A 25,911-nucleotide genomic window follows, 5' to 3' on the forward strand; every position below is an offset into this window, starting at 1 on the left:
CTAATTTGTAACCTGCGCCTGATTTTTTAATGTGTAGAACAGGTTTTTTCAGTTCTACAAAAATCTTCACTTGCTCCATTCTACTTTAGTTTGGAGTACGTTTTCACTGTGGAAACTTTCAAATCAGGCGTCAGTGGCCAGACACGCCCCCTTTTGAAGAAAAAATTCTGTTCCAAAGTAGAACTGTTCTACCTGACTAGAACTGCAGAAAAAAAAATGTGGCGAATTGCGATTTCTAAGATAGTCCGTTCTCCACCAGTTGCTACTAAAAATCAGGCGCAAATCATGTGGAAACTTGGGCCCATTGAAACTACTGAACAGTTGAATCCTACCAAGCTATTTGAATAATAAAAGTATTGCCTGTGGCCCAGGTCTTGCGGTACTGCAATGTTGAGTTCATATTGAAACTAGGCTTTGATTTTCATTCTTGATATTTATTTATTTATATTTTGCCTTTTAGTTTTCAAAAAGAATGTGATTTGGCAGCATCGAATATCCATCCTCTTTAAATTTTGTTTCGAGATGTATTTGTTTATGGGCTGGCTTGCAACAATAATATAGAATGCCCTCTCCATCCCTCGAATGAGTATATACATAGTTCTTGGTGGGTACGAGTCTACAACAGGAAAGTGACAAAGGAATTGCTAGTTTCACCTGGGCCACAAGGATAGTCGCCATGGGAACTTTCTCTTTGTTCCATTTGGGCCTGCTCATTTGAATTTGGGATTAAAGCGTGTAGCAGGAGCAGGAAGTTTATTCTATGTCTAGCTGTATTGTTGGCCTATGGGAGCGCTGGGTGAAAAGTACTGTAGTCCTCTAAGTACCTTCAATTTGAACACTATAAAAGGAAACCACTAATTCATCTCTTCCCCCTCAAGACTGATGGTAAAATCTGTTTAATACATGTAATTAAAAGCAAATGAGCATTAAAATACTGATCTGTCAGCACAGGTAAATGATAGTGGGAAGGTTTTGAATTTTTCACTTTTTGTTCATAAATAACTAGCTTTGTAGCACTGTTGACAATAGATTTGTTTTAAAAATAATCAAAAATGTTAATGAATTACTAAAATCCTCGTCGTTTGGGAGACTTTCCCTCATTGCCGAAAGGAAAAATCGATCGAAGGGGTTTGATCTTTTTGTGTCGGGGCTTGTCATTTTGGCAGAATGCGATCAGACTTGAAGAATACCACATGTGATCACTTGCCCCTATCTGTAACCTCAAATGAAAAACTGGATCTGCATTTGATAGTGTTCCATGTTAAATCCCATACTGAAATGTTACAACTTTTCATCATGACGCCTGAATAATAATTCCTCATATATTTGATAATCTAAATGCTAAACAAGTGAACTTAGTAGTAACCTCCAATTGGAGAGAGTAAATGTTGCATGACTAATGACGGTTGGAATCTATGTAATGCAGAGATTCTATTAGTGCTGGTGATGCACAGATGTGAACTGCAGAATTGAATTTTGACTTTCTACGAAAGATTTTTTTTCTTGTGCAATTTTCTTGCCCTCCTTTTTTGCCTTTGCCCCATACATGCACCTGCGGTAAGTATCGGTGGACAGAGGTTGTGGTAAAGGAACCATGGTCGTTCCCACATCTCCCCACTCAATGTCCAAAGTGAATGTCACAGACCTTGGCTGTATAATTCAGCTGTTCATGGGTTAAACTCACTGAACCATTGCAAAGCATTGAATATTAATCTGAAAATGATCAATCTCGTCATTCTATGCCATCCTGCATGCATTACTAGTTTTATGCAGATGTTTTGCACTGAACGCTAGATCATGATTGTTATCAAACTTTCATCAATCTTAATTGAGGGGATCTCTTTCCCTTCCAAATCTAGATTCTTGATGTTGAAAATTCAGAAATCCGAGTGAGGAATATTTTTTTTAAAACTTAGTCTTGTCCCAGTGCTGAGACAGAATTGGCACTTCTCACTTTCTAAAATTAAATTTCTTGCCATATATTGACTTGCCATGTAATTTAACCCTGTTTAGTGCTCAGCAGTTTAGTGCAATTTTCCTTTTCTTGTGTGTCACATTGCATCTATGAATGTTTAACTTGTTTCAGTCTTGCCATTTTCCCCAGCACAGCAGGCTTGTGTGTCTTCTGCAGCCGTTGTATTTCTTGGCTCAATTTTCTTCTCTTTAAAATTCCTTGGTCTCGTAATCACATCCAAGCTATGCAATTATATGGAGCTTGGAAAGCTGGTATAATCAAGGAAACTTAGTACAACATCCTGTATCAAATGTTGCTATAGCCTTCTGAAAACCCACCATGCCTCTCTTTTTGTCTTTTTTTCCACTCCTGCACTCTGGAATGCTTTGGGACATTTTCTGTGTTAAAAGCAATCTTGCGTAAAATTTGTTGTTTAGCAAGTTAGAGAGCACCTGACCAGTTGCTCCTGCACTCTGTCCAGTCCAAAACCATGAAAACTGCTGGGGCTGGATAATGCACTGCTTTTTAGAGAGGTCGTTGGAGTGGTGATCCCCTCCAGTGCAGTAACTCGGCAGCAATGCTTAGTGTTGTCTCTACTATTTCAGCTACTTTTCTATGATTTTCCCAAACATGGGCTACATTTCAGAGTTTACATTGAATACCAGTGATAACGATTTACAGATAGCTTTGACTGCCTAATATACAGTCTCCTAGTAGGTGGGTATCTAGGACTTTGCTTTTGCACATTTGTATTTAAAAAAAAAAAGGATAGTTAGCCATCAGTTGCTGAATTCGTTATCAGAGCATGCTGTGGGTCAGAGAAAAATCTGTGCCCTCAAACTCGAGGGAGAATCTTTGAGGCATCTGGCCTCATTCCAATTGCCAGCAGCTCCACTGTTATGCCACCACATGAATACTCAAACCCTGACATTTGGTAGCTCATTGCATACCAGCTCACTTAGTTTTTTGAGTGGTGTCTTGATGTCAAATGAGGTGTACTTGTGTGTTTGCTATACTTGGATGTTCCACTCTAAAATTAAATGACCATTTGGCTGCAGTTGACTGAAGTGACATGCATAAATCATTATGGGTGCAGCTTTACAAAAAAAATGCCATGTTTAATATTACAAGTGAAAATGAATTTTTATTGTGGGGGGGTGAATATCCAGTAATATAGGTGTGTGTGTCTTGTGCATCACTTGCCATCATTGTTCATAGTTTTGCAATAGCTGCAATCTCCCATGACTCTTGGAACAAACAATCGAATATCATAAATGCATTTAAGGGGAAGCTCTAAGTACATGAGGGAGAAAGGAATGGAAAGATATGTTGATGGTGAGATGAAGTACACAGTACTTACAGCACAAACAGGCCATTGGGCCCAACAGGTCCATGCTGGTGTTTATGCTCCACACAAGCCTCCTTCCACATTACTTCATCTCAACCCATCAACATAACCTTCTATTCCTTTCTTCCTCGTGTTTATCTAGCTTCCCCTTAAATGCATCTATGTTATTCGTCTCCACTACTTTGTGGTAGCGAGTTCTGCATGCTAACCACTCTCTTGGTAAAGAGGTTTCTCCTGAATTCCCTATTGGATTTATTAGTGGCCATTTTATATTTATGGCGCCTAGTTCTGGTCTCGCCTGCAAGTGGAAACATCTCCGCATCTACTCCATCAAATCCTTGAAGACATCCATCAGGTCACCACACAGTCGGGACCTGGAATATTGGGTCCTTCATTGAAACACCTGTGAACTCATCCTTTTTTGGCGTGGAAGCAAGTCATCCTCATTTCGAGGGACTGCCTATGATTTTTTTCTAGAGAAAGAGTCCCAGCTTGTTCAATCTTTCCTGATAGGTTCATTTTTGGTATCATTCTAGTATTGTTTTTGCACCTTCTCCAGTGATATTTTTATAATGAGACCAGAACTGTACTCCAAGTGTAGTCCAACGAAGGTTCTGTGCAAGTTTAACATATAACTATTTTGTTTAATCTGCCTTAATGATAAAATAAGCATATTTTTTAGTTTTTTTTTTTGAACCCTTGTGTCTCAATGTAACTTAGCTGTCTTTATTTGAGTTTGATTTGTTTACCTTATGCAAGTATTTGCCCGCTTGTATATTTTGCCTATTTTTGTAGTACAGTACTTTGGCAGCCTACTGCTTAAACTGTCCTTAATTAGGTACTGTCTACAAATTTGACCAGTTTGCACTAAGATTACAAATTGACATTGACCCAGACCTTGCTGGGTGGAGCATCTCGTGACATGCCCAGTTAGTTAGACTTGTACAAAAAGAGAAATAGAGAGGGAAAGCAAGATTAGGTTGAGACACAATGGAAAAATAAGTTTAAAAAAAAAAGTCAAATTTTAAAATTTGACATTTTTAAAGTGTCTCAACAATTCACAACCTGAAGGAATGAGACTACACACTTTTAATTGTTCATTAGCAATTATCACATTGCTAAGAGTACTTGCGCTGTTAATTACTAGACTTCACTTTCTCTGGCAAGTTTAATGGGCAATTGATGTACAATTGCAGCAACTTCATAAAAACCATAGGAGCGTAAGAGCAAGATGCTGTTTTCGCGGAGTGGCGCAAATCGGCTTTCAATCTGCCGCGATTCTTAATTCAGAGTCTAATTTTCTCGCCACAATTTTCTGGCCGATTTGACTATTAATAATGGCGAGTGCCATTCACACACTTACTGCTTCAGCAAATTCTGGACCATTATTAATGAGAATTGGAAATGTTAGGGCTCCTAACAGCAATCAAAGGGGTACCCCACTTGCCTCCATCCCATCATAACTGATGTAACATAACTTATCCACTAACCAGTTTCTTTCTATATTCCCAAAAGACCTACTGCTTAGATAGTTTTGCATGTGTAACATTTCTAAATCTCTGGCATTAAATTGACAGCAAGACCGATTTCTTTTAAAACAATCTGGAATAAGTTTATTAAACACATGCACGTCTATCAGAGAAATAGCAGTCATAGACTCGTCTATGGATCTACTTAGTTACAACAGATACAATGATGTTACAATAGTGAGTTATAGATTTATAAATACGTATACTTTACTTCCCTCTAGCAAAGCACACGGCCTGCTTCTTGGTCTGGTCTTGTGGAGAGGAAGGTTTCTTGCTTTGCCGTGTGCTAAGAGATAAGAGACTGAGCAATCTTTGCGCTTGGGTTTTTATATCCCTTCATTGTTTCTCAAAGCCCCAAGATTGTGTCTTGGTTCCAGTGTAGTTCCTTATTGACTTCTCATACATGTCTGTCTGGAGGACGGGTGCCATTCCTTGATTAGGTCAATGGCTTTCTAGTTTGGTGAGTTTCAAACCCATGCTTCCTTTATTCTTTGAGCTCTGCCCAACCAGAGAAGACATGAGGTATCCATTTTGTCTCTTCAAACTGCAGCCTTTTCGTATAATCTACTCTTTCATCATTTATACATACACACAATCAATTTTATCATAAACACTTTCATTCTTGCATGAGGAAATCTGTCCATTGCTTTTTGGACATCAACCTGCATCGTAGAGTATTCCACCATACACTTAGGATAACAGTTCTCCCAAGTCACGGAGATTTGTCAGGGAGGATCTTCCACTTCTGATTCGTGTTGGCTGCTGTTTACTAGAAATGTAACGAGTAGTTGTCAAGTTTACTCCTGATTAATCCATTGTTCCACGGTACTGACATTCGATTAATAGTATATTCATTACTATCCTACAGTTTCGTAACATGTTGCTATTCCCATTTCATTGTAATTACCTATTACAACAGCCCCCAGTTTAGGCATCTTTCTTCCCCATGTCTGCCTATCACGTGATGTTTGGCTCATTTGAATTTAATGTAATGTAAATCTGGAGTTGAGCCTGATCCGACTTTGGAGTGAAGCAGAGGGTCTCAGACTGCTCTTGTTTTACACTGCAGGTAATATCAGTCCAGCGCAGTGTCAAATCCACACTTTAAAAAAAATACCTGACCTCAGTTTAAATGTTGAGAGCAGGAGTTATGCCTTCCGACTCTCTTAGCATTTACATTTTTAACTATTTTAAGAAAATTACTGTCTATCCAGACATGCGCACAATTTTGTGCTAAGCAGGCTTTGGTTGGATTTTATCTGCAGAGTAAATGCACCCTGAGTCATTATGTCATGCGCACCTATTGCTTACTTTCTTTCCACTCTTCAAAAAAAACCCCACTGCCCCATGTGCCACAATAGTTTAAATGATTATTTCATTGGAGGTCACAGCGTTCCTTCTTTGCACATCTCTCTTGCACCGATCCTTGTCGTCTTGAAAGTATTCCACATTGCTTATGTTAATGGCATAATTTCCAAATTTGTATCCTTCATTTTCTTTATGGACTGCCCTCCTTTACCATAACATTAGAGAAACTGGGATTGTTCTCTTTAAAGCAGAGAAGGATAAGGGAGATTTGATAGAGGTGTTCAAAATCTTGGAAGGGTTTTGATACAGTAAATGAGAATTTTTCCAGTGACAGAAGGTTCAGATTTGAGGTAATTGGCAAAAGAATCAGATGACATGAGGATAAAATACGCAGAGAGTTATGATCTGGAATGCACTGGTTGAAAGAAAGGTGGAAGAAAATTCAATAATAACTTACAAAAGGGAATTGGATAAATACTTGAAAAGGAAAAAAATTGCAGGGCTATTGGGAAAGAGCGGGGGAATGAGACTAATTGGATAGCTCTATCAAAGAGCTCCTTTCATGGATATGCGAGCAGAGTGGACTAGTAATCCCGATACACAAGTTTAATTCCCACCACAGCAGTTGAGGAATTTAAATTCAGTTAATTAAATGAATCTGGAATAAAAAGCTAGTATCAGTAATGGTGACCATGAAACTACCGCATTGTCGTTAAAAACCCATCTGGTTCACTAATGTCCTTTTTTAGGGAAGGAAACCAGCCGACCTTACCTGGTCTGGCCTATATGTGACTCCAGATCTACAGCAATGTGGTCGACTCTTAACTGCTCTTTGAAATAATCACCAGCAAGCCACTCTGTCATATCAAAAAAAAACTTGGATAATGGACTGCCGCGGTTCAAGGCGGCAGCTCGGCACCACTTTCTCAAGGGCAATTGGGGATGGGCAATAAATGTGACGCCCACATCCTGCGAATGAATAATTTTTTAAAAAAAAGAGCCAGCACACACGATGGGCCGAACAGTCTCCTGTGCTGTATCATGATATACTAGAGAACATTATTGCACAGTGATAAGCTTTTAGAGGATCCATATACAGTATCACTCGTGTCACAGTGGATTAATGCCACTGTCTTTTCCTCTCCCCTTCAGTCGACTTTTTAATGTTTCCTTGGTGTTCGCTGCTCTAGCTCCAAATAAATAACTCCGTGATATAGATGTTGTCCTTGTACACATGGCTATCCACTCTGAGCAAAGGTTATTTTGTGACTACAGTCTCCCTGCCTTTCAGTCTACACCGTTGTCCTAGCTATTATGCTGTCAAAATTGTAGTGGCGTTTTGTTCGGGAACATTTTCAATGAAAGGAAAGTTTTGAAATTAGGATTTTGATCTTCGTGCATCTGAAACTGAGTTAGAAATGCGCAAGTTATCAATCTTTTTATATTAATGACAATCATCTTTTATTACATTTTGGTTTTAAGTAAGCCTGATCAAAACTTATGGGAGCCCGATTTTCTCATGGCCAAATACGGTAGTTTGTGTTGGTTGCAAGCTCAATTACTTTGCACACTTTTCTGTTCCCCCAGACACTTGCTATGATGTATAGGCATTTGAGCCTGGTCAGAATAGCTCTTGTGTACACTATACTTTAGTGAGTTATAAACTAAATTGTGGAAGAGTAAATGCTTAGTTACAGTTAATTATGACGTTGCAGCAATGAGGGGAGGAATTGAATCAGATTCTTTCAGATCTGCACTTGTAAAAGTAAAATTTCTTCAGTGATCCTGAAGTGTATGCCAACTGTCCTTAAAGCCATTCTTCTCCAATTGAAGCACGTTTTTCAAAGGCATAGTTCCAATATTTGGAAGAATAATATAAGATGACTTGTGTCCAGCACTGAGCATGTCCCTTCCCTTTGCAATAAAAGTAGAATTCCCTCATTCACTTCACCCTTTTGACTTGATTCTAAATTTGAGTAAATTGGACAAAGTGATAGAAGTACAAGTTTTCAGCCAACTAGCTAATTGATTTTTCCAGTTTCAAGACATGGAGATCAGAGCATTGTATACGAGTACTATTCTGTCAAATTGAACATAGATTTGATAAAGAAGCCATGCGATAAATTCAGTGAACATAGTGAAACTCAAAGTTGACACTAAGCTACAGTCAACCTGTGAAGGTGCGACAATCCTTATTTGAGGTGCAGGTGGGGGATGGAACCAGGAAAAGGGGTTATAAACGGCAATTTTTGCTTCTGTATATGCTGCAATAAAAGTTGCTGCTGCTCTCACTTTGTGACTGAGCGATGTGTCAGTGGCCAAATCTGTGGCAAGATGCAAAATGTTTAAAGACAAGCAGCCACAAAGTGTTTCAGAAACTCGTTGAGCTCAAGAATCTGGTACACATTCAAAAAAAGGAACATAATTGTTGTCTTGTCAAGATATTTTGAAGTGCCTGACCATGAACGTGCTATTTGCATACTGTGACAAAATGATTTGTGCTGCATTCTGGAATTAGTGGACACCTAGACCTTGAGTGCTTCTGTTGTGGCAGCAAGATTTTTTCCAGTACGGCAAAAGCAGAGATAGTGAGGCCAAGTTTCGGCCTGAGTTGCTCCTGATTTTTTGGAGCAACTGGTTTAGAACGGAGTATCTTAGAAATTTGAATTCTCGGCATTTAGTTTGCTTCAGTTCTAGTCAGTTAGAACAGTTTCACTTTGGAACAGAATTTTTTTTCAAAAGGGGGCGTGTCCGGCCACTCAAGCCTGTTTTCAAAGTTTAGGCAGTGAAAACTTACTCCAAACTAACTTAGAATGGAGTAAGTGAAGATTTTTGTATGTTCGAAAAAACCTTGTCTACACTTTAGAAAATCAGGCGTAGGGAACGAAGGGGGAGGGAAGTCATTAAATTCTACAATCAATCCTTAGTTATACTTATACAAATATTATACAAATAAATCCAACCTGAATAAAAATTTATAAGCAAAGATTAAATAAACCATGTTCCTACCTGTGTGAAACAGCAGCAGCCTTTGAGCTGCTGTGCTTCAGGCAGGCCTTTCATGTTGGAGACAGGCAAGGGTGGCGTCAGTCTCTCGACGGCAGCGGCAGCAAGCAGCCTTCGAGCTGAGTTTCAGTGCTTCAGGCAGGCCGTCATTCTTAGTGGCTGGCCGCGAAGAATCAACACCGGACGGACGCGGGGCCATTCGGCCATGGGATAGCAGCGCCGTCAGTGGCTGGCCGGCAGCCAAACAATCAACACCGGACGCACGCAGCTCTTTAAGGTGCTTGAGGCTATTCGGCCACGCTTTATGGGCGGCGTCAGTGGCTCGACGGCAGCCGAAGATACAGCAGTCGCCTTCGAGCTGTGAGGGGGACTGAGGCCATTTGGACAGGGAGAGGCCGCCACATAGTTTTATACTTAAATTTGCAGAATGGGTGCCGCATTGTCAACACCACGTATTATGCAATGGTTCGCCATCAATTCACTGCATAGGAGAGAATTGATTAGAGCTCACCGTACCAGGAACGTCGTAGCCCATAGGTTGATGGGCAGGAAACCTTACCCACGTCGACAATATCGAGCCAGGCGCTCGTACCTGGACATGAGCGAGGCTGATTTTGTGAAAAGGCTGCGTTTTCGCAGAGAAGTTGTCAATGAGATCTGTGATCTGGTGAGAGCAGATTTGCAGCCCAGAAGCAGAACGCCAACTGCCCTGTCTGTTGCAATGAAGGTAACAGCTGCACTTTCTTTCTATGCCTCGGGATCGTTTCAGGCTACAACTGGAGATGTGTGCCATCTCTCGACGTGCAATATATGCATGCATTTACCAGATCACGGCTGTACTGTATGCGCGAAGGAATGACTTCATCAATTTCCCAATGACCGCACAAGCGATCCATGAGAGGGCTGTGGGCTTCTTCAGGATTGCCGGCTTCCCAAAGATACAGGGCTGCATTGATTGTACCCACATAATCTTGCGAGCACCTGTGGAGGATTCTGAGCAGTACCGAAATAGGAAAGGTTTCCAGTCCATCAATGTGCATCTCGTGTGTGACGACAAGCAGCGCATCATGTCAGTCGATGCGAGATACCCTGGCAGCACCCACGATGCGTTCATCCTACGCGACAGCGTTCTATCTGACCTGTTTCAGCAGCAGCCAGAAGGGCAGAGCTGGCTACTGGGACACAAAGGGTACGGCCTGACCACCTGGCTCATGACGCCCCTATGCGTGACACGGACAGAAGCTGACCGTCAATACAACATGGCGCACATTGCGACGCGCAGCATCATTGAGAGGACCATTGGCATATTGAAACAGCGATTCCGATGCCTGGACCATTCCGGAGGACAGTTGCTATACTCGCCTCAGATTGTCGGTCACTTCAATGTTGTGTGCTGCATGCTTCATAACTTAGCCATCATGAGGCAGCAGGAGCTGGTAGTGGAACCAGAAGACCTCCGTGAGGGTCCAGTGCATGATAGTATTACGGAAGAGCAGGATGTGGATGATAACGACGATCAGGAAAGCATGCAAGTGCCTGATGCTGGAGCACGAGGTCGGAGGAGGGCTATCCATCGTGCCCCTTTAACGATTGTTCGAGCCTTGCGCCGTGAACGCTTTAACTACTGATGCTTGAGGGCTCTGTGACCACTTTTGCGCATGGGCATGTTTATTCTTTGCAGTTGTTCTTGCGTTGTGTTGTGTTAATAGAAGGTGAATCAGTTTTAATGAGAAAAATTTTATTGAAAAGGTAACGTCACTAATAAAATATTTATTGTGTCAAACTATACTTTTTAATATGACACTTGAAGATCACAAACTTTAAGATCACTTATAAACTTCAAAAGTTACAAAACAATTTCTATGTGAGGAATTTTACACAAGATCACTTACACTTCAAGATCACTTTTTAGATGCAAAATTAAATAAGTTACAGAATGTGAGCATTTACACTAAGATCACTTAAAAACCATAAGATCCCTTATGTTGTAAAGTTACAAAACAATTTCAATTTGAAAAACGCTACTACAGCTGCATCAAGAACAAAAGCAGCAAAGAAAGGCTGCAACCATATCTCATCCATATCTTAGTGAATGTTCACTTCCTCATGGGTGTGTCATTTGATTGGCTGGGCTGTGTGCCCTTATTGCAGCAGCTATCTCAACCAGGCCCTCCCTGACTGCCTGTGCTGACACTTGCTTGCCCTCCCTGATGGCCTGTGCTGTCATTTGCATGCCCTCCCGGACTGCCTGTGCCGTCGATTGCACTCCCTCGGAAATTCCCTCCCTAAGTTCCCGTGTCATTACTGCTATTTCTCCCGTCGGGTCTGTCAACTCTTCACCTACTACACTGACGCCACCGATGAGTGATCGGGTAAGCTCATTGGTCTCCATACCCAATGCCACAACCTGAGTCGCATCTGTTGCATGCTGCATCTCAGGAGAGCGTGTCTCCAATCTCCTCCTCGTCTGCCTCGTGGCACCACTACACTGGGAGGCGCGGGCACGGACTGTGGGACGCTCTGTGTTGCAAGCGGCACCACTACACAGGGAGGCGCGGGCTGGGACTGTGGGATGCTCTGTGTTGCAGAAGGCAGTACTAGAGAGAGAGGCTCTGGCTGGGATGGTGGTGCGCTCTATGTTCCAGACGACAGCACTCTAGTGCTAGCTGTGGGCTGGGATGTTGGACGAATGGGTGTAAACTGCTCCATGATATCAGCAGCAGCACTGGGACCCGCAGCGTTGGAATCAAAACCATAGTAGGTGGAACCAGAACCTATGCGAGAGGGAGGTGCAGGCTCGGACGGTAGTGCACTGACTGTAGAATGCTGCATTATACCAGCAGCACCACTGGGACCCGCAACATCGGAAGCGAAAGCATGGAAGGTGGAACCAAGACCTATGCTAGGGGTTGAAACTCTGATGCCCTTTGATGGGGGCTCATAAACATTAATTTGGAAGCTCTCCTCTGCAGACATTTCAGTCATCGCTGTCATCATCCAGTCTGGTTCGTCTGCAGCTGGTTGTGCTGGTTCTTGTTCTGTATCCTCAGGGTTGGCAACAGCAGCAGCATTGTCCGTCGTCGTCGTCATGTTCTGCAAAATACATCAGAACAGTCAAATGTTTAACAGCAAGGGAGGGGGCCGGATGGGTGGCATGAGTACTCTCTCTCATAGCAGGTTAGGCAGCAGGTTGATTTAAAGGGCCACGATGCATTTTCAGGACTTGCTCTCTTCCTCGCGTGCGGGCCCAGCTTGTGCTGTACTGATTGCTTTTCTCCATGTACGACTCATCATAGCAGCTACCCTCTGTTCCAAGGGTGTCAGTGGATGCAGATTGGGCGTGCCTCCTCCTGTTTGAGTTGCCTCCCTTTTTGTTGTGGGCCAATTTCTTCTGCAAAGAGTAAAATATAACTTTTTACAGAGTGTGTCAGTCTGCAAGGTGGGACATACAGATAGCCAGGTTACAATTACTATTAAATTAAAAATGGGAAATATTACTTGCACTAACTACTTGACCAAGGTTGTGCCATTTCTTTTTACATTGGCTTCCAGATCTCATGGTATGCACCATGGCGCAGTAATCTTCTGCAACTTGGTTCCACCGTTGTTTCTTTTCTTTTGGTGGCACTTTTATGCGACCTCTGATGCTGGTATCTAGCTCTTGCCATCTCTGCTCAATTACGTTGACTAATATATCTCCTTCCTCATGCAAGAAATTCTTTGTTCTTGGTGGATGTTGATCCATTGCAAAGTTGAATTGGCACTCTTATTTCTCCAAACACACAGTCCTTAATTTGCATGCACCAATGCAGCACCGGTTCTGCAAGTTTAGCAGTGAAAAGCTGAACTCACTGATTTCAGTAGGTGATTTATTCAACAGTGCTGTTAAAAGCACTCCCTCACACACACAAATATCTCACAAATTAAATCACAAGCCTTTCCAGGGGTCCAAGAGACAAATCTTCACTTTTTTTTCTCCAGTCCCTTTTAAAAATGGCCGAGTGCCAATGTTTGTTTGACACTGCGCGTGCACGCATGCTCCAAAACGCACGCGTAGGGTTGCTGGCACGACATTAGTTCATTTAAATTAGACCCGCCCCCACTGCTGACCGAATCGGTGTGTGTTTGGCTCCGCCCCCCACTGTGAAGAGCGCGCCGTGCCAAGCAAAGATCGAGCTCCGAGGAGCAGGAGAATGTCGCAGTTTTTTCATGTGCACTTTTAGGCGTGAAGAACAGGTGTGCAGCTCGGCGCAGCCGGAAACTTGGGGCCAATGTGTTTACAGTGGTGTCAGATGGCCTGAGTGCAGACGAACTAGAAAGGACGTTTTATAATATAAAAACAGAAAATGTTGGAACTACTCAGGTTAGGCAGCATCTGTGGAGAGAGAAACAATTAACATTTCAGGGATAGAACTGTTTTTAAGCAAGTACAGGAAAATGGTGGGAAGAACAAATACAAGGGAAGGTCTGTAATGGGGTGGAAGGCAGGAGAGATTCAATTGCTGAAGACAAATGGAAGACTGTTCTCTGATCTGTAAATGGCACTAGTACCTGCTGTTTGGAAAAAAAATGGGAGTAGAGATCATTACAACCTTCACATCAAGTTCAACAATTTAAAGTGCCTAACAGAAACATGAGGTGCTGTTCCTTGAGCTTCTGTTGAGTTTCATTGGAGCAGTGTAGGAGTCTAAGTACAGAGGTCAGGGTGTTAATGGGGCAGAGAATTAAAATGGAAGCTCGGGGTCATGTGTGCAGGCTGAATGGAGGCAGCAAAAGGATCACCCAATCTGTGTTTGGTGGTCTCAATGCAGAGGAGACTGCATTGTGAACAGCCAGTACAGTAACCAGAAGTGTTTGGGGTCCTTTTTTTTTGTCATTTAATTGTTCCTACCTTTTCACCCTCTTTCCACCCTATCACAGACTTCCCCTTTTGTTTCCCCATCCCTCTCTTTCCCTAGACGTTTTGAAAGTTGCTTTTGATTCACACTGGGTTCATGTTATTGAAACTGCTGTCAAAAAAGTGTGGAAGATGGTCATTAAGTTCAGTTTTCTGCCATTCCCAGATGTTGGCACAAGCTTGTGTGAAGTGTCTCAAAGTGGGATATTGACCCAGTGAGGTGTAGAAACCACAAGTTGTTCTGGCCATGTGTTGGTATAGTTTCTATTATTGATTGTTGTGGTAAATATGTGACGAGCACTTTGGCTTTTTTGACTGCAGAAGGAGCAACTAGACAAAGTGGGTCACATCTGCATGTTTCTGCGGAGGGTATTGCCTCCAATTCATGCTGGAGCTGATGCCATGACCAAGTGTGTGGAAAAGATTGTGGCAAAGATGTCTGGACTTGTATCTACCCAGAATACCTGCTGAGAAGGCAATCTTCAACATCCAAGGCACCATACAAAGGAGCAGTGGGAAGAAATAGAAAATTCCACAAGAGTGAATGAGATATTATTGGAAACCGTGACCATAACTATGATTAGTGTCAGAATCTAGGAGAAAGAGCAGAAGTGTTTGAACCTGTCTTCTGATTTGTGATGGATGTCTAGGCTCATGACCATGCAAAGGAATTGGCCAATTATCTGGTTGAAGATGCGGAAAAATTGAAATTGGGATGCTGTAATTGTGGTGCGACACATTCACTCACTTTCCGTTTGATGCGAGACATCTCTGCTGTAAAACAGCATTGATGTATAGCACAGCTTCAAACAACTGAATGAAGTTCCATGAAGGCCTCATATGAAGAAAGGTTGGGCCTATACTCCTTGGAGTTTAGAAGAATGAGGTGATCTTACTGAAATGTGTAAGATTTTGAGGGGGCTTGACCGGGTAGATGCAGAGGATCTAGAATAGGGGGCATAGTTTCAGAATAAGGGGTCGCCCATTCAAAGCATAAATGAGGAGGAATTTCTTCTGAGGGTTGTGAATCTTTGGAATTCTCTACCTGAGAGCTGGGTCTTTGAATATATTTAAAGTGGAGATGGACAGATTTTTGAATGGTAAGACAGTCGAGGGTGATGGGGAACGGGCAGAAAAGTGGAGTTGAGACCAAGATCAGATCAGCTGTGATTTTATTGAATGGCGGAGCAGGCTCAAGGGGCCAAATAGCCTACTCCTGCTCCCATTTCTTATGTTCTTTATGAAGGAGGATGTGCAGCAACCAACCCTTTTTTTTAGTGCTGTGAAGAGAATTGTAAGAGCTTTATTTATTTTTACTTTTTTTTCAGGTTGTTTATTTTACAAACAATTGATCCTTGGAAACTAGAGTGGAAAATCAGAGGCATATATAAATTTTAGTTGTAAGGGCAGGCAAGTCGCAAAACTTGCCCGATTGTGATATGCTTTTAAGAAAAATGCAGAAAAGTTTTCTACATGTAGTCAGCCGTACAAAAATTGGATGCTACACTTGCACCAGTGGAGGATATATAGTTAATGGCAGCATTAATATTGCGAAGTCATACATTGGTTGGTGACCTCGTTTCTGGTTCCTTGACCAAGGATGACTCATCCACAAGTGGTGGTTTAAGACTGGAGACTGATATAAAAGTTGCCTGTTAAATACAATTTCTTTCTCCAAATTTTATCACTTGTACAGAATAAAGCAGACCAGTTGTGATCTTTACCAGTGTGAAAGATCCTATCGGTTCCAAGAAACTCGAGCACTGTACTTCTGTACTGTACTTGTGTATGAATACTATGTTTTCCATATAAAGATCATGTGTTAATGCTATTTGTCTCCCATGTGCATCCTCAACTTTTTTTTTAAAAAAAGCTTGAATTGAGACATTTATGATTCAGTTGAGTTTGACAACAGATGGATGAATTAAATATTCCTGCAGGTTTAACTTCCAGAAGGTTGTATTTTGTGGTAGTGTATTGTGCTGCTTCGGATGGAGGGTAATCTCCATCAGCAAGGTTGTGAGCCAGTTAGTCATTCCTCAACTCTTCCAAGTTCTTGCTCACCAAGCACGTTGGTTATGGCTTTCAGTAATGCAGAGCTGCAGATCATTCGATAAATGTGATGTGTGGGAGTAACCTGTGATTACAGCCACAATGACCGAACAGCTAACACAAAAAATCTTCAACCTTATTTAACTTGATGCCCAACAGTAAAATTCTCAAACATTTGGGCTAAGGTGCTCATGGTATTTTAAAAAGATTAGTAATGGTAAAAACTTTCAACAAATAATTTATTTAAATAATGTATCCAATCTGGTAGCAGAAATTGGATATTGCAACACTTTAATTCACTCTGGAAATGGGTTAGAATTTAAGTATCTCGTTTTTTTTTTGCTTTCTGGTGAATAAAGATTCTTCCTGATGGGCACTGAAGCATTGGCCATGTGTTGAAAATTCTGAGGATAACATAAAAATTATATTACTGAAGCAGATCATTCGTTCCAACTAGTTTGTGCTGGTATTTTTCTCCATGCACACAGTAGTCCTAAACCCATTTGCTTGCTCTGATCCTATATCATTTTATCCCACTTTCATTCAACCATCTAGTTATTCTTCAAAGTTAACATAGTCTCTGCTTCAATTACTAACTCCAGGAGTACAACCTTCTGTGGGAGGGGAAAAAATTCTCTGGCCCTTTGACCTAAATCTCATGCAATTAATCTTTTTTTTTATGTTCTCTTGTTCTAGGCACCTTTAATTACTTGGAAACAGTCTGTTTCTACCTACTCTCCCATCCTTTTGTAATTTTAAGTACCTCTGTCCAAATTACATGTAATCTATTGAAACCAACCCCAGTTTTTTTCAAGTCTTTATATTTGCATTTCCTCATCTGACTGAATCTGCGCTGTACCCTCTATTCTCTCAACGTCCGTCCTATAGTGTGGAGCCCAAAACTGCGCACAGTACTCCAGCTGTGGTCTTATATTTTTATATAGATTCATCATCATTAGATTTTGTCTTTTATATTCTATACCTCTTGCCATGAAGCCCATTTTCCAATCTCTCTTTTTCTGATCTTATCAACTTGAGATTACTGTGGCAAGTCTGCTGTAAATGGAGATGGAGTTCAGTTTAGCACAGTGCAAGTACACAGAGAAGGTACTCCAGTGAAGGAGGCCTATCTTTATACTATTTCATTATGCATTGTAGATGGATGTTATCTTTCACTCTATTAAAAATACTGCTTTTTCTTCAAAGTATCAGCAGCACCTTAATGGATATGGACAGTACCATCTCCAGTGGACGCTCTACTCCAGCGCTGATAAATGGTCACGGAAGTACTACTTCATCAGGAAAGAATATCACTTACAACTGCTGCTGGGACCAATGCCAGACCAGTTTCAGCTCCAGTCCAGATTTGGCAGATCACATCCGTTCAATACATGTGGATGGGCAACGTGGAGGGGTCTGTTTTTTTTCTTTTTATTCCTTTACATTTAGATAGCTAAGTGCCAAGATAAAATGTAATTATCAGTGCATAATGAGGTGTGGTAGTGGTTACTTGCGAATACATTTGTTTGAAATCAGATACTTGCCAACCAAACCTGTCCTTTTTGAATAGAATTGCTTAACTCCAGTTTGGATGTAGTTTGGAAGGACTTGTGTTACTGATGGCATTTTAGATTGCTCATCTGATTTTGATTTAATCATAGTGACACAACAAGTGATGTTTCTTATTTGTGCTGTATGTCGTCTTTACCACACACGCTTGGTACTTGGGTTGCAGGTACTAAATGGTCCAGCAAGGCACTGACCTCTGTGTAAAGCCATTTCCTTCCTCTCTCCCTTCCTTCCTCCCATGGCAAAATATATGTGCATTTTTGCTTGATGTGAGGTCATGAAGCCACATGTTGTGGGCCTGATGAGCAACATGCTCTGTGGCTGCCTTCAGTTCTGCTCTGAGATGGCTGCCAGGAGGTGCTATGTAATTTCCTTGGAAGAATATCAGATCATCAATCAGACTGGAGGATTGAACTTTAAATGAATATTTCTTCACTAAGCATTGTATTAGTTTCCTTGCTTTCTTCAGCCCACCTCCTCCAAATTGTCTGCCTTTTGGGTTCTAACTGTCTTGCACCAATGTCCATGGTGGTTCATTCAGTGTTTGAGTGTGGCATGGCTTGTTTTATCGCCATTCTCCCTGCAGGGGAACTGTGAAGCCAGAATGTGGTGCCTTTCCTTCCCGAATGCATTGACACAGAAGCATGATGTCTTTTAATACAAATAGTAAGCCTCCTTGTTTTAATTGTGCTGAATTACTGGGCATAAAGTCAAATATCTGTCACAACATAGGCTGTTGACAGTCCCTGTACAACATTGAGACCAAAACAAATTCTGCACTGTTTATTGGTTTTGATTAGTACAGGAATAGATTTGATGCTTGCTTTTTAAATTTGTAGAATAGGATTTTGTTGAATGGTCAAAATACTAAATGTGTTTAATCATATCACTTCAGTGAAATGGTCCAGCAGTTCTGTTTTCATGCTGTCTGTCTATACTGCATGTCTGTGTACAGGAGCAGCTTATACTTAGTTTACAGGGATTTTGTTATGGACGGAATTTGACATTTATGCAAATGCTATCCTTTTAGCATCTCCATTATCATGTGCTGGTCTTGTTTGGTGCTTTACTTTCAAGCTAATTTTTTCAGTAAGCCCCTGTTACTACTTATCCCCAAAATCTCTTTCTTGAAATAACTGTCTTGTTTTTCTGCTTTCTGTCCCTTGACTGGTTTCTGTCTAGCTTGGTTTCTGTCTAGCTGCTTGCCCAGTTTCTATCTCCCCTTTTTCTCGGTTGTACCTGCCCACACAGACCAGACTAACAGCCTAATGTTCCATGAAGATTCAGTAACTCAAATTACAAGCTGTATTAAGCTGCTCACCATTCAACATTGTTTAAAAATAGATTGTATTGACTTGAAATTTACAAAAATATAGGTTTCCACATTAGCTGATGTTGCTCATGTTACTTGGAATAACCTAAATAAGATTGATTCACGTATTGTGAAATGCAACACACTTAAATAATACATTTGACTTAAGATAAAAATGTTGCATACTTCATGGATACTAAAAAGGTACCGGGCCAGCCAGATATATTTGTAACACTATTTTACAAAACTTGGTGAAGCTACGAGTAACTTTTCCCACCTAAGTTCAAACCTCCCCCCCACCCCCCACACAATCTCCTCTTGCAGCATCAGTCGACAATGGACTTTTTTCATTTTTACCCTTTACTTTCACCATAGATTTGTGGCTTTTGTTGACGCTTATTGTTGCAGTCCAGGAGAGACAAGTGCAGAAGTGAGCGGGTTTCAATCTCCAGTCCAAACATCTGAACATGTGTTATTTGCCATGAATCGGGCCTAGTTGACGATGTCTGCAATGTCAGGCTCCCATCAATGCCTTATGAACCAAGAGAAGGTTTACATTTGGTCAATGAAATATATGTGTGATCATTTAACAGATTGTCAGCCAATCGCTGATTTTTGACCTGCAGATATGTGGTGCTTATGAGTGACAATTGAGGCTGCACATTCAGGTGTGACATGATTGTGTACTAGACATTTAATTATATAGATGCGTATAGTTGAATAGGATTGTTGCAGATTGCGGTTCATGGCGGGGGAAATCTGCTTGTAATGCACCCACCATCCCTCGGCATTGCTGCAGGCAAAGTGAATTAATTGGCTGTGTCACTATATTACTTGTAACCTATTACGTCCTGAATTATAGCCTTAGTTTTGTTAGAATTGCTTTCATTCAGAAGTAATGATTATTATACTGCTTTTAATAATACAAAACTTGGAAGTATAGTGAACAGTGAGGAGGATAGTGATGGACTTGGAAGAAAACATAGGCTGGTGAAATAGGCGGACACGTGGCAGATGAAATATAACACAAGGGCAAAGTGATGCATTTTGTTAGGAAGAACGAGGTGAGGCAATATAAGCTAACTGGTACAATTCTAAAGGGGGGGGGGGTGCATGAACGTGAGATCTGGGAGTATATATGTACAAATCGTTAAAGGTGGCAGGGAAAGCTGTGAAATAGTTTTTTTTTAAAAGCATACGGAATCCTGGGCTTCATAAATAGAGGCATAGAGTACAAAAGCAAGGAAGTTATGATGAACCTTTTATAAAATATTGGTTCGGCCTCAACTGGAGTATTGTGTCCAATTCTGGGCACCGGACTTTAGGAAGAATGTGAAGGCCTTAGAGAGGGTGCAGAAAAGATTTGAGTGGTTCCAGAGATCAGGGACTTCGAGTTACATAGACTAGAGAAACTGGGGTTGTTCCCCTTGGAGCAGAGAAGATTGAGAGGAGATTTAATTGAGGTGTTCAATATCATGAGGGGTCTAGACAGAGTAGAGAGAAACTGTTCCCATTGACTGTAGGGCTGAGAATCAGAGGACACAGATTTAAGGTGGTTGGCAGAAGAACCAAAGGTGACACGAGGAAATAACATTTGGAAACTACTGCCTGAAAGGGTGGTGGAGGCAGATTCAATTGTGGCTTTCAAAAGGGAATTGGATAAATACCTGACTGAGAAAATGTTTGGGGGGCTGTGGGGGATTAGGACTAGCTGAAGTACTCTTGCAGAGAGTTGGCATCAGCTCGACTGGCTGAATGGCTTCTTTGTGTTCTGACCATTCTATGATGAGTTTCAAAATTGTTAGAAAACCCAGAATAATTATTTTAATATTAGTTGAATTTAAACTTTCTGCCACCCAATTGTGTTATGGTTATGTTCACTTCAATTTTTGTGAAATTGCAACCCCATATAGACCTGGAGTTTCCACTCGGTTGTGCTTCGGCTCCATTCGCCCGAACCAGCTCAGAAGATCGTGGAATTTTAACCGCAAATGGCATTCAGTGCAACCCAAAATTTCTGTGATCTTTTGCACTAGTTTTAAATTAAAAAAACAACACTGGCCACACCCCCAGGATGAATTGCATAGAATTTACAGCACAGAAACGGGCCATTCGGCCCAACTGGTCCTTGCCGGTGTTTATACTCCTCACTAACTTCATCTTGCCCTATCAGCATTTCCTTCTATCACTTTCTCGAACTCTTGTTGACTTTTCTACTTCCCCTTAAAGGCTTCTGTGCTCTTCATCAATCTTGTAATTGCCTATTATTTGTGCTTTAGTCTTCAGCCATTTGAAAACTTGGGACTCTTCTGGTCTGGCCACTCTGGGATAACTTTCGCCTGTGGATTATACTTTTTTTACATATAGAAGTGAACGTATATTTTGATGCATTCAATGCAGAAAATAAACATGGTGTGTGCTGTTTGGTATTCTAGGACTGTGGTCAGGTCACGGGGTTAAACACGGGTCGTGCAGAGTGCGCTGTACCGCATCCGAACACTGTATTGTCAGTCACATGCATTCTTACAACCTTGTGTGCCATTCACATTGAAACGCATTTAGCTGGTCAGGTGATCTCAACGGCACTGACTGTTTTCTGTCAGCTTGCAGTAGCTGTTTGGAAGGAATCCTCTAAATGCACTCATTTGCGGGCCTTTTGAGGAGGCTCCGAAAATGAAGTTTGCTCTTTGACACTAATGGGAATGGGTTAAAATTTTTTGAACAATTTTTTAAAATTTAGTAAGAAACTGACTACTGTACCCCAATATAACTAGCAAATTATATTTTAGTCATTTTCAGTTTTAAAGTCGGGTTACTCGCAGGATTGACATGATTAAAAATGCTTAGATTTTTGTGATTAAATCCACTTTCAGCTGTATTAATCAAACTGCACCGTTACCACTCTTAAATACATTAAGGAATTTTTCTAAAGCAGATGTAAATAAAAATCAGTTAAAACGCTGCATGATTGCGCTAGTTCATGGCAAATTATACATTTGGCGATACGCAAAAGAGTTTGAAGGGAAACATGACGAAAATAAATACTCTTCAAAACGGGTGCAATTTGTGCCTGTTTCGCCGATTGTGCCCAAAGTGGAAATTCTACTGCATAGATTAAGGTTTTTTGCTTATGTGCTGGCCGGCCCACGATTTTCCTTCCATTCACTAATGAACAAAATCTCAAGCTGATGAGCACAGAAACTGAAAACGCTAGGGCATAAGGTTCTGTCAGAATACCAACTTAAAATGGAAAACTCTGTCAAACATAATGGGATTGAAGTAAATGTGTGAAAATAAACTCAATTTAAATCTAGCATCTATTTCCATATGCAAAACAATGTACAAATTTGTCTGAATCTTTACCATTTTCCAGGACAAGGTCACTAAATCAGTAAAAACAAATATTGGTACCACAGGGTTTGGATTTATATTTTGTCACGGTCTATTTGTTTTGTGGTGATTGGGTAGTCTGTGTTGAATCGTTGTACACTCATTGACTGCGTTTTGCTTTAGTCCCACCTCCTTTCCACTTCTGCTCAATTTGTAAAATTTCACTTTCATTTCAACTGTTTGTGAACACCCCAATTATACAGTTATTAAATTTGTTCCCTCAAATTTGGTTTATATCTGGAGAGAGCACTTTGAGCTCTAGTGCAAGGTGAAGTATTGATGGAGCAGGTCTATCACTTGTGGCTGTTATGGTCAAAGTAACTTGAGGTAATTTTAAAGTGTTTTGACTTGTGTGGTTTTGTTCTTTCCCCTAAAGCATTTTACCAACACACTAAGCCTTGTAGCAATATTGAAATCCAATTTACTGACAGTCAGCAATTTGTTTTTTCTTTTCTTTGCAAATTGGAAGCCTCTTTTGGACATTGTACTTGCTGGATTGTGTGTGTGTGCGCTTAAAGCTAATCCAGGAGGAAGAAGAATAAAGCATTTTCAAAAAAAGATGGAGTTGGTGGAACAGTAAAAATAAAATTAGAAAGCAAAAGAGTTGCTAAGTGCCAGGTCGAGCATTGGTCAGATTGTGACCTGCCCTGGTGGTGGTTCAAGCTTGATTACAATTAGGTAACCTGCATAAGTATATTTTTTCAGATTGATATACAATTATACTTGGCATTTTGGCTCTGTCCTCAAGGTGAGAGCTGTCTGCTGCTGAGAAATAGATCAATTTTTGCCTTTGTTGCCAAAGCTTGGTGACCAGGAGTCAGTGCAGAGTGAAGTTAATTTTGCTGTGCTCAATAAGTACTTAATCCCAACCCAGAAAAGCAACCCCCCCCCCCCCCTCAATACCCCAGTGTCCAATTCAATTCCCACGTTGGCCATCCTTGCAGCCTTAAGACTTTGTTTAGTGTGGACAGCTGCAAAACTTTGGGCAGTTTTGTGCTGTGGACTGGCAACTGGCCTGAGACTGTCCATTGTGACTGGCAGAGTGTGGGTTAAATTTAACTGGCCTGGAGGATGAAAGGACAGCATGTAATTCAATTAGTTCCAATACATGTCATAGAGCATATTCTGATATTAAATCATGTTTTTCTTGTGTTTGTAAAGCTTAGATATGACTGTGATCAGTGGAAGGATCTCTGTTACCATGTCTGTTCATATTGAGGAAGCCACTGATGTACTAATGTGCCTCACCATGGAGTGGTAAGACAGTGGTTCACATGGAATGTTTCCCATATGGCAAGTTCCTGGCCTCTGCTGGGTTCCTAGACAGGCACTTATCTTTTATAAAGAGCATGGAAAACCTCGTTGGTGACTCGTACCCTGCAAGATCATCATCATAGGCAATCCCTCGGAATCGAGGAAGACTTGCTGCCACTCTTAAAATGAGTCCGTAGGTGGCTGAACAGTCCAATACGAGAACCACAGTCCCTGTCACAGATGAGACAGATAGTCGTCGAGGATATGGGAGGGTGAGACAGGTTTGCCGCAAGCTCTTTCCGCTGCCTGCCCTGCGCTTGGTTTCTGCATGCTCTCGGCAATAAGACTCAAGGTGCTCGGCGCCCTCCCGGATGCACTTCCTCCACTTAGGGCGGTCTTTGGCCAGGATTCCCAGGAGTTAGTGGGGATGTTGCACTTTATCAGGGAGGTTTTGAGGGTGTCCTTGTTATTACTATCGTCTACCACATAGTTTCATTTCAATGCACAAAGATGGCACCATTTTGCTTGAAAGTGCAAATTACATGAATCAGTTTCTCATCTTTCCCCTCACCCCCAGTTCTTCAAGCACAAAATTGAATTGCCAATGGAATTGTTTTGTTTCTTCCCCAAAGAAATACTGGAAAGAAATTAATTATTGGTGATTACAAGCCAAAATTTGGTTGGAAAAGCCCATTAGCCTATTCAATCTCATCCTTCCAGCATACCAACCCTAATGTCTTCCTATTACAGCACCTAGCTGATTCTTAAACAAATGCAGTGTTCTGACTTCAACCACTCTGACAATCTATTCCATCATGCTTTGTGCAAATAATTATTTGGCATCTATTGTAATCTTGTCATTTTTAACCATGTGCCTGTGACTACTTTTTTTCTAACCCTGGCATACCTGAAAACCTGGTCACAGTCTTACTCTTTCTCTCTTTTTAGGCAACTTGTATGGCAGGGTAAGATCCCCTCCCAGCTAGTCCCTTTTGAGCTGATGTCCGAGCTTATCTTGTCCTCCTCCAATTCATCCCTTTTAAACTGGGAATCCGCCTCATTACAGTCATCTGGATGCCTCCTTTTTGTTACATGGGTATTTTAGATGTAGCCTGATCAGGTCATAATTTCAGCATGATGTCTTGGGATTTGAATTGACCTGATTTGGTCCTATAAATCCAGCATTCTGTTTGTTGTCCATTGCTGTTTCTCACTGAACATGCTGAGCGATGATTCAGCTAATGCCTCTAGATCCCTTTTCAATTTGGTGAGTTTTCTCATCAAGGATTGCAAGTGCCTCCTTTTATTCCCCCCCCAGTGCATAGTACTTTGCATTTGTCTTCATGTGCCGCTGATCATCCCAGGTGGATATCCTGTTGAACTGTCTTTGTAAGATCTTCACTGCCTCTGAGTCTGCAGCACCTTTCTGTGTTACTCATCTATGTCAGCACTAATTAAGCACCTCAGCAAGTTTATAGGTGTCCCAATTGCAGACCTGATAAACTTGAATCAGTTTGTTTTTTAAATCTAATTTGTGCATATTAGATTTCTCTTGCATTACCTTTTTTTTAAAAAAAAATGCAGCAGCTCCCTTAAATAAAAGATTTGATGTGTTTTTATGGCTTGAATCCAAAGGGTGTGTAATGTTTTTGCCTGACTCTCAAATGGAGCCTTATAAAGAGGATCAGCATTATAAAGGTCAGACTCTAAAGCAGCCCAGAGTGATGGGATAAAAGCCCTCCTACCAACTGTGAAGGTCATGCATGAAATTGAGTAGCCTTCAGTTTTTAGTTAGTGAGTTCTTCGCACAATTAGTCATAATGTGACATAAATAGTGCAAAGACCAGTCATCTAATTACAAGGATGACCGATAGATAAAAGATATCAAACTGGTGTACAGTATGAGTGCTTTTCTGCATTTGGGCACATTGTTGGTGCAATGTAGACAGAACTTTACTTTGCTTGTGGCTGTACTAAATTTCATGTTGGAAGTGCCACGGTGGCAGTGGGAGCCCGAAAGAGAAAAGTGTTCTGTTACTGAGCACTGGTATTCCTTATCTTGTCTGTTCATCAATAATTTTATTGAAGGAGGGAAAAATGCCTCTAACATTGACTGGTGTGTCCTTAAAGTAGTATTTCAAACATTTGCCAAATTTCTGTGTTTTCCAGGTATTTGTCTGTCTATGGAAAGGTTGCAAAGTATACAACACACCGTCTACTAGTCAGAGCTGGCTGCAGAGGCACATGCTTACACATAGTGGCGATAAACCCTTCAAGGTAGGTGTGAAAACA

General features: G+C 41.2%; 1 protein-coding gene across 6 annotated transcripts in view; it reads left to right on the forward strand.

Annotated features, from left to right (window-relative positions):
• The window catches only part of aebp2 (AE binding protein 2), a 96,432-nt gene that overhangs the window by 22,529 nt on the left and 47,992 nt on the right, over positions 1-25,911 (forward strand). For 5 of the 6 annotated variants that reach the window (XR_011596321.1, XM_070897591.1, XM_070897589.1 and 2 more), the window contains exons 2-3: positions 17,301-17,508; positions 25,789-25,896. Coding sequence is in view for 4 of the 6 variants with exons in the window: in XM_070897591.1 (XP_070753692.1) it covers positions 17,301-17,508; positions 25,789-25,896 (316 nt within the window). In the remaining 2 variants the exon portion in view is untranslated. The remainder of the gene's footprint in view (positions 1-17,300; positions 17,509-25,788; positions 25,897-25,911) is intronic. The other variant, XR_011596322.1, reaches the window with a different exon arrangement.

Source organism: Pristiophorus japonicus, chromosome 13 (genome assembly GCF_044704955.1).
Source record: "Pristiophorus japonicus isolate sPriJap1 chromosome 13, sPriJap1.hap1, whole genome shotgun sequence".
Classification (NCBI taxonomy): Eukaryota; Metazoa; Chordata; class Chondrichthyes; family Pristiophoridae; genus Pristiophorus; species Pristiophorus japonicus.